This window comes from Quercus robur, chromosome 7, assembly GCF_932294415.1.
Source record: "Quercus robur chromosome 7, dhQueRobu3.1, whole genome shotgun sequence".
NCBI classification, from domain to species: domain Eukaryota; kingdom Viridiplantae; phylum Streptophyta; class Magnoliopsida; order Fagales; family Fagaceae; genus Quercus; species Quercus robur.
Window position 1 is genome coordinate 40,200,034 of NC_065540.1, and position 19,189 is coordinate 40,219,222.

Below are 19,189 nucleotides of genomic sequence, written 5' to 3' on the forward strand. Positions count from 1 at the left end.
GGACAATAATCAAAGTATACTAATACGTGGATCCTTTGTATTAATCACATCAAAACACTAGATTTGATAATCAAGTAGAATACTAAGGAGTTTGTTTTCAAAATCCTCGAAGAACCTACTTTTCCATAGTTACCTTGTAGACGTTTAAGCTTGGAGTTGGCATTTTAGTCCTATTAGGTCTTTGGTAAATAGTTCTTTCTTGAAGAAACTATCATGGCAAGTTCATTGTCAAAAGTCACTGATACCACTAAACCTACCTTTGACCTTTCCTTTCGTACATCCACTGCAAATAGGTTAGATTACTTGTATGAGATTTCTCATGTACCTGAAGATAGTAAGATCCCTATTACTGACTTTCCTATTGTAAATCCTTATACTGTGTTTGATAAATCCCAAGCTTCTTTCAAAAAAACCATAAAAAAATTTATTGGTCCTTCTCATCCCTCTACTGTACAAGAATATGTCCAAGCTTCCAAGTTTGACCAGTTTAATATTCTAGCATGTGAAACTGAAAATTTCATCACCCTTCCCCTTCCCAGAGAATTTGTAATTCCATGGCAGAAACAAGGGTACACACACCTTCATTTTGGTGCAATAGGGCTGGCATTAACTTTCCACAGAAGAAAGGAACTCCCTATAGTCTCTAGAATTTCACTCCTTGATTCTAGATTCTTGGAATATCAAAATGCAGTCATAGGAACAATTCAGACCACTTTAAATGCGGGAATTTTTTTTGTCACACTTTTTCCCAACTTCAATATGTCTCTCAAAGATTCTCACCTTTGTGATGCTCTCAAAGTACAAGTCCTAATTACAGGAGCCTCTCAAGTGCAAGACACATTTGCTGCTACACTTCATTACCGGCTTGCTTATAGGCTTCAAAATCATGCTTTTGACATGGCAATTCCAGATATGGCTCAATCCAATGATGCTTTGTTAATCCAAGTCGATCTAGGAATGACACCTATATGTACGTTTGTTTCAAGACAACTCAACAGAGATAAAATGATTTCTCTTTTTCTAGAATCATGGATTACGAAATATGAGATGCTTCATCAGGCGACTAAGCCAATCAAGTCAAATGATCCTTTCTTTATCAGAAAAGCAAATGGTGAAGTTGAGACAAGATTTTTGACAGCTTCACCAGAGAAGAAAGATGTAACATTTTTTCCAACTCAAATTGCTATGCTCTAATTGGTGTCATATGTTTGTGAAAATGGCCTTAAAATCAAGGCATTTCGAGAAGATGGAAAGCCCTGCTATGAAGGAATATCACCTTCTGGTCACATAATGTGGGATATTTGTGATTGTACTGATTGCCAAGAAGAAGAAGCTTTTGAATAAGATCATTCAAGAAGGAAGAAAAAATCTTCCCTACAAATACTCAAAGAAAGATATGAAGCAAGAGATCTAGAAGTTGACCTCCTTGAAGAATCCTTTGGAAAATTTGATTATTATGTTCTCTATCCTAAAACCAAAAATCAAAGAACCCTTCCTTCCCCTCCATGTGAAGAAAATAATGATCAAAATCTAAAACCTCCGTTGATCCCATACTACCAGAAAGTCCTTCCCCAAATACCGAAATATCAAACCTCTCCTACCAGTCAAACCCAAACATAGAAGCCTTTACCTTGTTATATGTTTGACCATGCTTCAACTTCTTACTCATAGAATTTTCCTCCTCTTGAAAGTTTTGACCATCCCCAAACCAACACAAAACATGTCTAGAAGATTAAAAATCCTATTGGAAATAATCCAAATGGAACCAAGCAACAGGTCTCTTCGGCTGAAACAGCTTTAAACTGGCAAGCAAAAAATGTCGTGGCACAAAACCAAATCCTTTCGAAGATTATTGATAATCAACAAAAGATGGCTGAGGTAGTTACTCATACCTTCTCATCCTCAAATTCTCTTATTGAAGATTTGAAGAAGAAAATCAAGATGGTTGAACAAGAATTGGCAACAATAGCCTCCACAGTTAAAGACTTGTTTGTCTCTTTTCCTCTTATTCGGCAAAAGAAAAAAGAAAGAAAACAGTTGTTACTGCAACTCCAATCCATGGAAGGATCACAGAAGGAAGCCATTCAAACTCTCCCGATGCATGTTCATACGCCCTACCAACCTCAAAAATCACTATATAAAGACCTATTTATACCTTTAACCTCTCCATTTTCACCAACTTCTCCCTACCAAAACCTTCAACCATTAGCCATGACACATCCCGATCATAACCCTTTTAAACTAAGTGCAATTTTCCCTAGCATAACATATTCAGCTCCACCTCAACTAGAACCCTAAGCTAGGCCACAAAATGAACCTTCTTCTATGGAAAAAGACAAAGAATCATTATACCAACCCCCAAATCCAACTATTGGTGCTTCTTCAAGACCTTCAGATATGAACATGTTGGCTGTGGATTCTAACCCTCCAAATCCAATTTCATCATTTCTCAAAACTCTCACCTTTGAAGATCCAAGAGAACCTTTTGTGCTCCCAGTAATTGATGATACAGGCCTAGACTTGTCTAATCTTGGTTTAGAGGAAGTGTTTATGGCAGATAACCAACCAAAGGTAGAAGAAGATGATGTTCTTCATCCTAAACAACCTCCACCTCCACCACCAATTTTTCCTCCACCACCCTTTGATAGGCCAAGAATGTATTGACCCATTGTGATAAATTAACCAATTAATTAGCCAAGTGAATTAATTAAGTTAATTAACATACAATACGCATGGTAGCATAAACAAATCACCAACTAAGTTAATATGCAGCGGAAAATAAATTGACACGGTGATTTGTTTACGAATGGGGAAAACCTACATGGCAAAAGCCCCACCAAGTGATTTTAAGGTCACCACTCCCGAGAATCCACTATTATCACAACAAGCAGTTATAAGTAAAGGAATCCCAGTACCTTATACCAACCTACAGTTGAACCCTTACCCCAATACCCAATTGGACTTGTTCTGTAGTGACAATCTCTCCTTTCAATGCACGGCTCCCAGTATGCAACTTACACACCAACTTCAGAAGGATGTTGGCTGCAAAGTTCTTCAGTTCATCAACACGATAAAGATCACGAAGCTCCTTGGCTACAAAACCCTATAGTGTACAAACACAGCAGCTTCTTGAAGAGAAAGATAAACTAAGGCATATGTCTCTGGTTCACAATATGCTTGTGAAAAACCTTTGCATCAAGTTGCACTCACTTGCATCAGCTGTGACGGCCTTTAAAACAATCATTATATATGTTTAGGATTGTGAGAAAAGAAAGCCCAAACATCTATACATGGATTAAATAAAAATCAGAACTGAAAATCTGATTTTCTTAAATCTTGATAGATACCCTATCTATTGAGCAGCTGTCGAGCATCGGGCTTAAACAGCCTTTTAAATCTCGATAGATACTAGCTGTCAAGCTTTAAAATCCAGCACTTCTTCACTTTATTCTTGGACAGACTTGCATGGCTTTAACACTTGAACTTGAAATCTTGATTCTTAAAACATTAAACACATCCTAAACCTACCCAATTACAGGTAAAGTGCATTTTGTCAAAGGATTTAGCCAATTCTATATTAATATATGTTCCTAACATGATTCACATATGTCCTAACACCATTTACCCCTGACAATCAAACAAGATTAACCTATTCACCAACCACAGACTCAAAACATCTGTTCACCATTGATAATGCTCCTCCTTCCAGATGGCATGATGAGATCTTTAACATGTATTCATGGTGCATAGTTGAACTCCAAGCCCTAAATGCTACTGTTGCAAGAATCACAGGAAGATTAAGAGAATGGTGGATCAATCTAGGAGAATACAAGCAAAGACAGGCGGCTCGATGCAACACACTAGAAGACTTTTTTACGATCATCCATAATGAATTTCTTGGCTTGGCAACCCATTATATAGAAGTGGCACGAGAAGAATTCTTATTGATGAAGTGTTGCTCATTTGAAAGGAAAGATTTGGAGAAACATTTTGACAGAATGTCAAGGAGATACTACTCTTTTAATGGCATGGATGATGTTAATTCTAAGCATACCTTTCTCAACTCCCTTCCAAAACCATTAGGAGATGAAACTCTCCATATGATGAACCTCCAAAAAATAACTCTGCAGTAAGCCTCCTTGGGAGAAATTTATCAGCATGTACTCATCGCCCTAGAAAAACTTTGCAACCAAAAGAAATTTCTTTCAGAAATTGACAAGGTTCATAGCAAACTCAAAAACAATTGTAAAAGGAAAGATTTGCAGATAAAGTGCTATGAGAAAAATTGTGCCTGTCCAACAAAAAGAAGAGAGCATTTCAAGAAATATTCTTGGAAAAGAAGATACAATGCAGGATAAAAAAAAGAAACTCTTTAGGAAGAAAAAATGGAAGTTTTTTAGAATAAAGCATTTTAAAGGAAAAACTTCAAAATTTTGTTTTGTATGCAGAATGTTAGGACATATGTGATTCACTTGTTAGGAACATATGTCACTATTTTATGTAATTAGCTAATCCTTTGACAAAAAGCACTTTACTTGTAATTGGATAGATCTATATGTTTTTAATACTTCAAGAAAAAAGGTTTCAAAATCAAGTATTGAAATCATGCAAGTCTGTCCAAGAAACAAGTGAAAAAGTGCTGATTCATTAAAACTCGACACCTACTCGATCGATCGAGCTTTAAGAAATTCAGATTTCTAGATTTGATTTTCGGCCCATGCTTATGTATTTGTGTAGGGTTTCTTTTCTCATAACCCTAGACCTATATAAGGCTCATTTTAGAGGCCATCACATATGAGAATACAAGGAGAACGAATGCAAAGGTGACCGATGTTTTATTCTCTCTAAAAGAAGCAACTGCATCTTTTGCGCCTTAGGGTTTTGTAACCAAATGCTTCTTGATCTTCATTGTTGATGAAGTGAAGAACTTTGTAGCCAACATCTTCTTCAAGTTGGTGAGTGAGTTACGTATTAGGATTCGTGCAAAGGAGTTAGTTATGTATTGGGATCTATGCAACAAAAAGGGTGGCGTTCATATATTGAAGAGTTCAGAGGTTCTGAAGCGGTAGAAGGTTTCTATTGTGAGTTCATCTACGGGGATTGTAGAGTCTAGGAACAGAGGTTTTGTACTAGATCTGAAACTTCTATTTACTATAGTGGATTGCTTTTCGGGAAGGTTTCCCCCTAGGTTTTTTTATTATGAAACTAGTTTGTTTCATTGGTTTTCCTAGATCATCATATCTTGTCTTATTTATTTTTTCCGTTGCATTCATTATTGACATGATATTGATGTTTGTTTGTTTTAACAAGTTTTATTCATAATGAATATAATTAACAACTTGGATTTAAAACTTGTTAATTATATCAACCGAGGTCTAAATTTCCCAATACAGAAGACCAGGTCACTTTGCAAAAAATTGCCCAAAAAAGGAGAAAGCAGCAAATCTTCTTGAACAAGCCCAGATCCATGTAGATGATACTCCCTTCTCAGATGTAGAATCACTCTTTTCACTGGATGATGACTACTCTCCTCAAGCTTTGGTAGTTATGGCCTCTTCCACTTCAGAAGAGGATTCAAACTCAGACAAGGACGATGATTCAAACTCAGAAATCCAAACCATCTATACATCTCAGCCTATTATAGCCCTCCTAACCAACCCACTCCCATCGTCCAAGTACATATCCTTCTTAACACTTGCTCCAGACCCATCCTAGTGATAGCCTTATTTGATACAGGAGTAGCAACAACAATTCTCCACCCAAAATTTTACCTGCAGAATTTTGGTTGCCTCATAATTAGATATTCCAAGCAGCAAATGGAGAAACATTCCTGATCACCCAAAAAAGTAAGCCTATCTTCATCAGAATCTTTCCAACCCTTACCATCAGACACCAAGTCCTTGGATCCCCTCTTACAAGTAGAGACCTTCTCATAGGATTTGATCTCCTTCATCAAATATCTAGCCTCAGATGGTCTTCAAAAGGACTTTTGCATAAACAACACCTTCTTACTTGGACCCAAGTACCTCATCTATTCACTGTTGACCCCTTTGGCTCTTTGAAACTCCAGATTATCAATGACTTTTGTGCAAATAGCCACTCTGAATTCCTCCTTAAAAATTCAAAACCTTTGTGGAAAAACCCAAACTTTTTCATACACTTTCCCTTTAAAAAAAAATGAAGATGTTAACCCCACAAAAGCCAGTCATAGAGGAATGAATCCAGAGCATTTAGCCTTGGCTAAGCAAGAACTATCCACTCTCCTTTCAGAAGGCCTCATTGAAACTACAGCCTCTCCATGGGCATGTGAAGCTTTCTATGTCAACAAGCATGCTGAGCAAGTTCGAAGAAAACTCGGATTGGTAATCAATTACCAGGATCTTAATCATTTTCTTGCAGATGATAAATTTCCCTTGCCAAATAAGAGTGCTTTCTTTTAGCATCTTTCAAATGCAAAAGTATTCTCAAAGTTTGATCTTAAAGCAGGATTTTGGCAATTAGGAATCCATCTATAAGAGAGATGCAAGACGGCATTTTTCATCCCAGACCACCATTACCAATGGACTGTCATGCCTTTTGGTTTCAAAAATGCTCCATCCCAATTTCAAAAAGCAATGGTAATGTTGTTCCAGCCACTCTTGACCAATGCATTAATTTATGTAGATGATATCCTCCTGTTCTAAAAAGATGAAGAATCCCATGAAAAGTTGCTCACTGAATTTTATAATTTAGTTAAATCTCAAGGGATAATGCTCTCTAAAAAGAAAATGGTCATAGGACAATCTTCTATAGATTTTTTGGGAGTAAACATCTCAGATGGAAAGTATTGCAGCCTCACATAGCCGTCTCTCTTGGTGAATTTCCAGATAAGCTCACAAGTACCAAATAGATACAATAGTTTCTTGGAATTGTTAATTACATGTCAAACTTCATTCCAAAAATCTCCAGATACATGAATTGTTTAGCCTAATTGTTAAAGAAGTCTCCTCCAGAATGGAATTTTGTTCATACAGAAGCAGTCCAACAATTGAAAAAATTAGCAGAAAAGCTTCCCCCTTTACAAATTCCAAGACCAGACAAATAGATATTGTAGATAGATGCAAGTGATGAATACTGGGTGGCAACTCTCTATGAAGAAGTTGATGGCAAGAGAAGTATTTGTGGTTATAAAAGTGGTGCATTCAAGCCTTCAGAACTTCACTACCACTCCACTTTCAAAGAAATCCTTGCAGTCAAACATGGGATTGAAAAATTCCAGTTTCATCTTCTTGGGCATAATTTTCTAGTAGAAATGGACATGTTCTCCTTTCCCAAAATGCTCCAATTTAAAAGGAAAATGCTCCCACATCCTCAGTTACTCAAATGGTCAAATTGGTTTTTACAATGGTCCTTCCAAGTCAAACACATTAAAGGAAAAGATAACCTTATCACTGATTACCTTTCTAGAAAACCTCCAGTTCTTAACACCACAATTATTTCTCTACCTTTATGTGTATATCCTATTACAGATCCATCCTCATTCTCAGGCCCTTCCTTTGCATCCCTTGATGATATCCTTAATATAATAGATAGCCTTCCCCTAGAAATAAAAGACCAAATAAAGACCTTAACCCTTGAAGCCCGATCTAAAAGAATCATCAGAGTTCTCCATAATTATCTCAAAGACCACCAAAGACTCTTCCTTGCTATCTTTCCTAATATAGACCAACCATGGAAAACCCCTTTTGCCTTTTGGATAACCCAATGGACTGTCGTACATTATCTCTACATGTGGTATTTACTCAATGAGTATTACCTATGTCTTTATTTTGAGCCAAAGTTTATAGATACATTTTCCCATGTGGAAATAGATATTTTCACAAATTTTGGTTTGAAATTTTGAAAAATGATGCTCATGAAGGAGAATGGATAAAGTATCCTACCACAGAACATCCAAGATTTGGTTGCAAAATTACTTTGGCATGTTTAGTTGCTAAACTCAATTCCAAAAATGATATTCATGCAGAAGGAATCCTCACCCTACAGAGATACATTGGGTCACTAATCTAGATGGCACTCTCCATACACACATGGACACTTCTTGGGTATCTTGTTACCATGCTCTCACAATGATAGAATCCCTTAATAAGGGAATCTTTTCTGAAATAGTACCAACTGATCCAGAAGTCTGTGGACAGCAATGGCCACATGAGGATCACTGGGAAATGCCCAATCCTCTTATGGGATATTATGACCCTTATTATCATAACCATGATCCAGATGTCAATGCGGATGTTGATGAAGAATGGTTCCAAGGAAGAGATGGATGGGACTAGACATCTCTAACACTTAAAAAAAAAAAAAAAAAAAAAAAGGTCCTAGAAATGTCTTCAGGCATGCCACCTATCTTCAAAAGTCAGAGATATTTACTCTTTTGACATAATCTTATCCGAATGAAGATCTCCAAGGAGCCAAGCCCCCTATTAAGATTGACATTTGTCAACCCACTTTATCATTTGTCAACTGGGACCCCTACTTCCCTGGACATTTGTCAACAAGGAGCCAGCCCCTACAGTCCTCTGTAAAAACCCATTATGACCTGATTGTAAACCATTTCTACGAGTTATTGCCTATAAATATGTCTCTTGTGTGTTTGTAACGGGCAGAGTAGAAAAAGCCCTTGTAAAATGTCCTTCAATTTCTCTTATGTCTGATGTAAAAAAGTTGTTGAATCTAATAATATCTCTTAGTTTGTTGTATCTTGTTCTATATTCTATCCCATATTTTCATGTTATCTTTTATATGTTTTTAACAATTTATGTCATTAACTAGTTACCATAATCTTCTTACATCCTCTTCTGTTAATTTCTCTCTTCTTTTCTCTATCATAATCTTATTACACCCTCTTCTATTAATTCCTCTCTTCTTCTCTCTCTATATATTAGTTGGGTAACTAAGGTTGTGGGAGCATTTTCCTTTTCTCTTTCAATAAAACTAAATTTAATTCCATATGTTTGGGAGAATTTGCTAGCTTTTTTACGAAAACGTACATGTAAAATATAAAATAATTAATTAAACATCAAATAATGTTTACTTAATTAGAAGTAGTGGTGGAGCTAATTTTTTTGTTCAAGAGAATAAGATTAAAAGTCAATATTAAAAAAAAAAAGGGATTGTGGAGGCTCTGCAACTTGCAAAATTGAATGCTTCCCACGGCATGATTGGGGATCTAAGATTGGGATTGTGGAGGGAGCATTGCATTGGATGTGGGTTTGCAAATTGATTTGGCAGTGGTTGTTGGGTTGATGAGTTTGCGTTGTGGGTTGCTGGGGTTGAAATTGTGAGTCTGTGACTAAAACTTATTTAAACACAAAAGAATCATTCAATGTGATTAAGATCTCTAAAACACTGTATGAGTATTATGAGAATATTATATTCAAATCATATCATATCATACCATATAATATACAATAAAAATAATATTCTACATGTTATGTTCGCTCCAAGTGGACACCCAATCTCTTTTTCCCCTACTTATCTCATGTGAAACACTAAAAGTGTATTAAAATAATTAACACAATTTCTTTAAGGTAAATTCTATTATTGCTAAAATTTCAAAAATGTTAAAAAAATATTACTCTTATTAGAATTCTATTTTGTGAAACGTTGTTATAGCTCATTTTTTTTTTTTTTTTTTTTTGGTGCTTTTTTTTAAAAGGACCTATAGTGGCCTATAGGTTCAGTGTTTTAAAACGCCACTATAGAACCCTATAGATAAGTCTATAGCAACGTTTTTAGAAAACGCCACTATAGGGTACCTAAAGTGGTGTTTGTAGTGTTCTATAGCCATTTTTTTTTTAAATTAATTGATTTTATTATTCTATTATTGTTCCTCTTGTCCCAACAGTGCAATTTGTTAGTCACATAAATTATTTCCATTACTGAGATGAAGAAAAAAGCCAAAATAACAATAGATCCAAAACTCAAGGATCAAATTGAAAGTTCGAAAAATATAGGGATCAAAATAAAAATAGACTCAAGATATAGGGAAAAAAAGTGTTTTTGCCGATTTTGATTGACTTTATAGTATGTAACATGCCATATGAAGAGAAAAAAAAAAGAGAGGAAAAGATAATGAAAAAATGATGAGGAAGAGATGTCCACTAATTCGAGCAACGACCCAAATTTTTGGTCAATTTTAGTTAACAGGTTAATATAATTTTTTAAGGAGGTTAATGTAAATTCTTTTTTTTTGAGAAGCAGAGGTTAATTTAAATTCAGTTTTGTAATTTAATTTAGTTTATTATTATATTGTATAGAACATATACCATGTGCGTATATACGCATCGAATTTTTTTTTTCTTTATGGAGCGGCGCCCATGTGTTAGAGTTGCGGTTTGTAAAAAGGATTTTGATTGTCTCACACTTGAGTTATAGTTTGTAAGATATCCATACAAATCTTGTATCATCATCTGTTAAATGTGGAAATTCTTAAACAAAATGGACACCTGGTGTGAACTGTGAAGGCTTGGACACTGTAAGTGCGGAGGGTACACCAGGGAGAGTGCGAAACAATAATTTCTTTTGTAAAAATACCCCTAAAAATTAAATGTTTTGTGGGGTTTGATTAAAAAATTAAAATCTTTTATCAGCAAAATAACCTTCAAAGTATCCCACAAATTTTGTTTTTCAATGCAACCAAACACACACAAATATTTTTATTTAAAATATATTTAAAAAATTAAGAACATCAACTTGACTTAGCAGACAAACAGCTTTCATACTCAAAAATTATGTAGGTTCCAGTTAATTCAATTGTAAAAGTTTCTTGTTATCAAATAAAATACATGAGTTTCGTACTCCACCTACACCAAAAATAAATGTTTTGGCAATAAAAATTAATTATCATGGAGTGGAAGTTTTAGTTTCTAATTCTATCGTATCTATTCAAAAAATAAAAACAATCAAAAATCACAAAAAATAAAAAGAAGGAAGCAGATAAGAAATAACATATGGGGGGCTCTTCTCTCAACATGTACAAGCAATTTGAAGAAGGCATTTAATACATGGAAGAACATATCAAGATTTTCAGCTACTTTATCAATATCATGCAAATCAAAAGAAAACTTCAAAACAGGGCATTTGTCAAAGAAAATTGAATGATATAACCAGAAAAGCTTGGGTTAACAGTGAAAATCAAAAGAAATTAGACCAAAATGTGATAATTTCATTGCCAAGGGTTTTTTTTTTTTTTTTTCTCTTTTATTGGACCTTAGATATATATTTCTTTGTAAATTTGAATGATATAACCAGAAAAGCTTGGGTTAACAGTGAAAATCAAAAGAAATTAGACCAAAATGTGATAATTTCATTGCCAAGGGTTTTTTTTTCTCTTTTATTGGACCTTAGATATATATTTCTTTGTAAGGAGGTTGGTTACAATTGCGTCACAAAACTAATATTTTAAGTGTGTAAAGTGATACTTTTTAAACCATCTGCAGGCAAAGTGCAATTGGCCTAGAGGCCCTAAACCATGGGTAAGTCAAAAAATTAAACATTTTATTTTAAACAAAATATAATTAGCTAAGGAAAATGTTACTTATCTCCAACAATGTATACTAAAAGAACTCGCAACTCTCCGAAACCACTTCAACATAACCTAATTAAAAAAAATTCATAATCAATTCAATTATTAAGATGTCCAAAAAATGCCAAAATAAACTATCCTAGGAATCTAACTATTTTTAAAATCACTAGATTGGTAAAAAGGGCTTTTTAGGGTGCTTGCCTCAAGAATCTCAATAACTTACAAGCTTCCTCTCCTTGGCATCCTTAGGGAATCTTGTCTTAGTGTTATTTGAATCAGAAACAACTAATGAGCCTAATGATGGCTAGGCTTTCTAATATAGAGTCTATGTATTATTAACCATAATATCAAAATTACTATGTTGCTCCCTTTAAAAAAAAACATTTTCTTAACTAGATATAAGTAGATATCACACTTCGTGAATAACAATATATTGAAATTTCATTAAAATCAAAGTTAAATAGGCTTTCAATTTTAACTTTAACTGACCAGTTTATGGAGATTTTGTTTTTTGGGTGTGTTCCGACATATTAGACATTACTTCTCTGTTGTAATTTTTCTCTCAAATATGCACAAAATGAGATGACCCACTTAGGCTGTGTTTGTTTTGGCTTCAAATCACTTCCCGAAATTCTTTTCCGTAAATGCGGGTGTTTGGTTGTGCATGGAAAATAAATTTTCCGGAAAATATTTTTAGTTGACCGTAAAATTAAGGCCTTTGACCGGGAAAATGAATGCAGGTTCTGTTTTACCTTCAAACCATTTCCGGGCTCACAAACGTGCAGAGAGAGAGAGAGAGAGAGAGAGAAGAGATTAGAGAGAGTTCGCTACCCCAGATCACGCCCCACCCCAGACGCGCTGGTGAGATCGTGCCGCCAAGATCGTCTAGCCGAGATCATCGATGTCGTCGTTCTCATTGCTCATCGGCACCGTCATTACCAATCTCGTTCTCGTTGCTCATCGGCGCTGTCTTTACCGATCTCGTTCTCATTGCTCATCGGCGCCATCGTTACCGATCTCATTCTCGTTCTCGACCTAAAGCTCATCGGCGCTGCCGATCTCATCGTCTCGATCTCGTCATCGTCTCTCTTTCCCTGAAGTTTTCGATCACTCTCTCTTCCTCCCTCTCTCAGTTTGACCAAATTTGTATGAAGTTCAATGAATTGTTTTGAGTAGATTTCTGTTTCTTTAAAGTGTATATATTGAAATTTTTGTAATAAAATTTGTTTGTGATTTTGATTTTTTACTTTCTCTCTTTGATCTCTGATTTTGTTGTTGTTGTTGTTATGGTGTGGGTGGTGGTGTTTTGGTGGTTTTCCTGTTGTGTGGTTGTGGGTTTTGTGTGGGTGGTGGTGGAAAATAGCATTTTCAGAATATTAGCAAACACATGAAAATATTTTCTAGAAAAATTTTCATAATACAACCAAACACTTGAAAATATTTTCCTTTCCCGAAAATAGCATTTCCAGAAAATATTTATTTTTCAGAAAATATTTTACATGAACCAAACACGGCCTTAGAATCAATAAAGTGCCTTACAAACAAATTTTTAGAGCTTTCATACAAAGGGTGTCAAACCCACTAAAAAGTTATTTTTAGTATCTTAAACCACAAAACCATGCTTCATCAAAGTTCTCAAATGCAAAAAAAATTGGCACTTAGCTACGTACATTAAGCTACCATCTCTAACAGCTCACCGTAACAAAAAACTCAAAAAAAAAAAAAAAAAAACTTTGGCAAAAATGCAAAACTGACCCTCTAACTTTCAGTCTTTTTCATTTTAGTCCTCTAACTTTCAGTTTTGTCATTTCAGTTCTCTAACTTTCAATTGTTATCAATTTGGTACTTCATTAAACTCTAGTTATGTCATGTCGTTAATTGACTTTTTTTTTTAATAAATTTCGGAATTTAAAGAAAATTAAAAAAAATAAATAAAAAAAATAAAAACCGAGGAATCATTCCACACCCAATTCACTCACTGAAAAAGCTTGTAAATCATTCCACACCCAAATCACTCACTGATATTAACATAATGCGCACTTATTAATGGTCAAATTACTAACAAGAAATGGAACCAAATATGGAAAAATAGAACTAAAATAAAAAAAAATAAAAAAAAAATTAGAAAACGTAAAGAACCCAAAAATGAAAAACCTCTATACCTTCAAGATAGAGACGAGTTGCTCATGGGAGTCGATTTCGTCGAAATGCTTTCGCCAGTGATTCCAATTCCAGTCTTCTTCTTCACGTCGTCTCTCTTGTTCGTCGTCGGCGGCAATTCCGGTGTCTCTGTGAAGATCGTTCAAGCGAGGATTGAAGAAAGAATCAAAGGTCTTGATTGCACTCTTGAGGAGCGAGTCCCACCGCTAGTTATCGGAGGAAGAAGAGTGAGATGTAAATTTCAACGAGTGATTTGGGTGTTGGTTTTTTCTTTTTTTAATGTCAGTTTTTTTTTTCTTTAAATTCTGAAATTTATTATTAAAAAAAAAAGCCAAAACGACGCTGTTTTGTCTCAATTAACGGCAAAACATAACTAGAGTTTAACAAAGTACCAAATTGACAACAATTAAAAGTTAGATGATTGAAATGACAAACTGAAAGTTAGAAAAATGAAATGAAAAAAAAAAAACTAAAAATTAAAGGGTCAGTTTTACATTTTTGCCAAAAAAAATTTATTAGGTCTCTCTCATTCTTAATAAGATACATTTTCTCTCTATCTGATCTCCTCTTTTATCCTTCTCTTTTTTTTTTTTTTTTCTTTTTTCTGTTTTTTGGCTTCTCTCCAGCCCAGCGGGTCAAAAGGGTCAAGCTTTTGTCCTGTGCACTCATGTCCCAAACAAACCAACTCTTGATTGTGAGTAGGGCTGTCCACGGGTCGGGTTGGTTCGGTTTTGGACCCAACCCGGACCCGACCCGCCGGCATCGGGTGGAAGGCGGAGGGATCCGAAACCGGCCGCCGGCGTCACTCGGTCGGGTCGGTTTCGGGTTCGGGTGGTGTTCGGGTTGGTTCGGTCGGTGTTGAGAGTCGCCGGATCCTGCAAACGTCGCCGGAATCTCCTCGAATGTCGCCGGAATCTGCAAAAACCCAGTAGATCTGCACCAAAAATTGCCAAAATCAGCCTGGATCTCCTCGAATCTCGCCGGATCTCACCAAATATGGTCCAAATCTCGCTTGGATCTCCTCAAATATCGCCGGATCTCACCAAATCTCGCTTGAATGTCGCCGGATCTCACCAAATCTCGCTTGAATGTCGCCGGGATATTGCCAGATTTGTATATAATGTCGGTCGGGTCGGGTGGCTCGGGTTTTGGAGAAGAAAACCCGCCACTCGACCCGCCGGCGTCGGGTCTTGGGGTCAAAAACCCGTCACCGATTTGTCGGAGTGGTCGGTTCGGACGGTTTCCGGTTCGGGTTCGGGCGGGTTGGTCGGATTGGTCGGGTTCCGGGTTGGGTTGGACACCCCTAATTGTGAGTGGTCTATTCCCATTTACTTTCTTTGTTTTCTTCAAAAGTGATGACAACTTATTTATTTTTATTTTTTTGGGAGAAAAATGACAATTTTTTTTTTTTTTTGGGAGAAAAATGACAACTTATTTACTTCATTGTCGGTGCACGTAATGTGAATAATTATGTCTGTGTGTCCCTCTTCTCAAAAAAAATCTTTGTGTGTCCCTCTTCTCAAAAAAAAATCTTTGTGTGTCCCTTTGGTTGTTATTGCGTACGTAGGACGGTAGGAGTTTACATGGACCACCTTCTTCTCGACGGTAGGAGTTTACATGGACCACCTTCTTCGAGAGAGAAGGTGGTCCATGTAAACTGGTGACAATTTTTTTTTGGTGACTATTTTTTTTCCAGAGTGATGACTGGTGACAACTTACTTACTTCATTTTATATTGACGTGCGTCTGTATGCCCCTCCCCCTCCTTGAAAAAAAAACCAGATCAAGCGCATTACTCATACATAAACATTAGGGGAAATCATACTGTTTTCAAAGATGAGCAGTTTGAGTAGCACAAAACTTCATGTATCCATGTTTCCCTGGTTTGCCTTTGGCCATTTCATTCCCTACCTTCAACTTTCTAATGAGCTTGCGCAGAGAGGCCATAGAGTGTCCTTCTTACTGCCCAAAGGAGCACAAGCAAAGCTACAACATCTCAACCATTATCCAAACCTTATCAACTTCTATCCTCTTCTCGTTCCCCATGTAGATGGACTACCCCTTGGTGCTGAGACTGCCTCGGATGTTCCTTTTCCACTTCATATGCACCTTGCTATTGCTTTCGATCGAACCCAAAACCAAGTTGAAACCATTCTTACCACTCTCAAGCCTCACTTCATCTTCTTTGATTTCAGTCATTGGATGCCAGTTTTGGCACACCAACTTGGCAGCAAGGCCATACACTATTCGATGGTAAGCGCCGCCACACTTGCGTTACGTATGGTCCCTGCTAGGAAGATTGCAAAGCATATGACTAATGAAGAGCTAATCGAACCGCCTCCTGGCTATCCTTCTTTGTTAGTGCTACTAAAACACAAGGAATTCGAAATTGCAACAGTAAAAATACTTGCCGAAGATCATAACGGAACTGGGGTTCCCAGTTGGTACTCTCGAATTACCTCTAGCATGAAAGGGGGTGATGCAATTGCCTTAAGGACATATCATGAGGTTGAGGGGCCTTATTGTGACTATCTAAGGCAGCAGTACGCTAAGCTTGTGTTGCTAACAGGACCTGTCCTGCCAGAAACACCGGCCACAAAGCTAGACGAAAAATGGACTAATTGGTTATGCAATTTTAAGCAAGGTACTGTGGTGTATTGTGCATTTGGCAGTCAAAATATACTACAAAAGGACCAGTTTCAAGAGCTGCTTTTGGGTTTTGAGTTATGTGGGCAACCATTTTTGGTGGCACTTAGTACTCCAGATGGATTCGCAACAATTGAAGAAGCTTTGCCAGAGGGGTTTGAAGAGAGAGTTAAAGGGAGAGGGTGGGTGTATGGGGGTTGGGTGCCACAAACATTGATATTGGAGCACCCATCTGTTGGTTGTTCTGTGACCCATTGTGGTTATGGGTCCATGTGGGAGTCTCTTCTTAGTGATTGCCAAATAGTATGTGTTCCATACCTTGGTGATCAAATTTTGAATGCCAGATTGATGGTGGAAGAACTCAAGGTTGCAGTGGAGGTGGAGAGAAAAGATAATGGTTGGATTTCAAAGGAGAGTTTGAGTGAGGCCATTATCTCTGTGATGGACAAAGACACTAGTGGGATTGTGAAACATAATCACGCCAAGTTGAAGGAGGTAATTACTCACGAAGGCATGCAAGAGAGATATTTGGACACTTTCATTCAGAGCCTACAAGGTCTTTTGGATCGATTGGGTGACTGAATGAACTCGACTACACCTTAATTCCTTGCCCTAAGAAGAACAGTAGATGTTATGTCCACTCACGGGTTGCTAGTTGCTGCTGGAGTCCTACTGCACCTATGGCAAGTCCTGTATCAGAAGTGGATTATCTAGCTATATTTTATTCATAATTTTATGTATTGCTATTATTTGTTTTATTTTATATGTTGCTGTCATTTGTTTGAGTCCTTGATGTTGATAATTGATTAATGTGTGGGATAACATTTGATTATCCTTATCAGTTAGGAACTGTTTTTGGGAGGTCTGGTATTTCATCCAAGTAAAACCATACTCCCCTGCTTTTCACAGAGAGCTATGGCACTTCACCATAGCTCCCCATGATAGACGAAAAATAAAAGTTAAATAATACATAAATACTTAAATTTATGTAATTCAAAGTTTATTAATGATGTCATAACTATAAAAGTTAGATGATTTACCATTACAAGCCAAATAAAATGTAGTTTTGGCTTTTGAAAATTTTCATAAATTTTTTTTTTTTAAATCCATAAAATTAATAATAATAAAAAAAAATTAATAGAGCAGTAAGTGTCCATAACTTTAATGACATTCTCAATGTAGTTTAGTGGCCACTATTTTACATTTGTTTCCTCTTCCTCCTGTTGCACTTATCGGAAAATCCACTTAAAGTTACAAACTCATTATTACAAACTCCATACACACTCTATTCGAAATCATGTTTTGAAAACTTAATTTCAATTAAAATTGTAAAATGCTGAAATATTGTTTTAAAACACAATTTCAGCCCACATGGCAATGTGTGTACATTACGTGTGTTATAATCATTACTGCATACTTATTTAGCTTGATAGAGATTGGAAAAGTGGAATTTGGGGTTATAATAGCTTCATTTCTAAATAATTTGCTAGCTTTATTTGAAAATTCCTCAAAACAAATTATATGTGTTAGATTTAATTTGGTTAAACTTGGCAATGGAAAATGGGCTTTAAATATATTAATTTATTATCAGATTCCATGTTGGTTATACAGTGGCTAACAACTTATGGTGCTTATGTGCTGCCTCTTGCCTCTTTAATCAATTGCTAATTGTAGTACCTTATTAGGTGAGAATGGATCATCCTTCCATTTCACGCCTATTGTGAGACTAATGAAGTAGCAGATAATTTAGTAAAAAAGGAAAGTATGCAACATATGGCCAGTTGTGAGTGCTAAAGAAAAAGAAAAGTATACAACAAGACATAAATTTTGTATATAATTCATTCCTGAGTTTTGTGCTTGATAAGTACCTATGAAGAGGTTCCATATAGGCATGCTTAGAGAATGCCCCGTTTCTGTATATGTAAACATATAACTGTCTTTTTTTATTTTTTATTTTTTGATAAATCATATAACTGTCTTAAATTAAAATAATACTCCCTTTTGTATAAAAAAAAAAAAAATATATATATATATATATATATGTGATATACTAACAATTATTATATAATATTATATCAAGGCCAAGTTATATGGCATCTGTAACTTTCGAAATTGCACGCCATATTATGCACTCTTGCAAAAGAACCATATGCACAGATTAACAATAATACAAGGCTATCATTGAGCTTTGAAAATTAATCAATCATTGATACACGTCCAATCAAAATCATCAAACTCATGGACTCTCGTTAATAGAATTTTTTTTCTTTTTTGATACACTCGTTTTTTTTAAGAGAGTTTTAACCTATAGTGTCAATTCCTAATGATAGTTCGTTATCATTAGACCAAAACACCAATCAGTTTTTGGTGTAGGTGGGGATTGAACCCCAGATCTCTTATACAACCATTAGAGACTTTACCAATTAAGCTAACTGGAACCCACTTTTTTTATACACTCATTAATCTAACTATCTATATCTATACATTTATTTAAGAGGCTGCCCTTATTTGGACCGGATTTTTTTTGTTCTAAAATACCCTTACATCCCTATGTTTAAGTAGAAACAAAATTAAAGGACAATCCGGTAAAAATACAACGCTAACTCCCGTTAAAACATTGCTTAAAAAATAAGGTGACTCTCCTATTAATTTTCAAATTTTTTTATCCACTTATAAATTAGATTCTAAAAATAAAAATTATATATATAAAATAAAAAAACACAGATTTTTTTTTTTTTTTGCTCCGACTACTATAAAAAGAAGACAGAAAGCATCATCTCACGCGTGAAACGCATGTGATGAGGCTAGTCTATATATA

General features: G+C 35.7%; 1 protein-coding gene and 1 long non-coding RNA gene across 2 annotated transcripts in view; one reads left to right on the top strand and one right to left on the bottom strand.

The window, feature by feature from the left end:
* The window catches only part of LOC126693429 (uncharacterized), a 71,279-nt gene that overhangs the window by 2,982 nt on the left and 49,108 nt on the right, over positions 1-19,189 (bottom strand). The gene's annotated exons all lie outside the window — the stretch shown is intronic.
* LOC126693424 (UDP-glycosyltransferase 79B9-like) lies at positions 15,371-17,407 on the top strand. Its single transcript, XM_050389386.1, has one exon. The coding sequence runs from the start codon at positions 15,562-15,564 to the stop codon at positions 16,951-16,953; it is 1,392 nt and encodes a 463-aa protein (XP_050245343.1). The 5' UTR covers positions 15,371-15,561; the 3' UTR covers positions 16,954-17,407.

What these genes read in the sequence shown, in the direction of transcription:
- LOC126693424 (XM_050389386.1), top strand. Translation starts at nt 15,562, where the DNA reads ATGAGCAGTTTGAGTAGCACAAAACTTCATGTATCCATGTTTCCCTGG.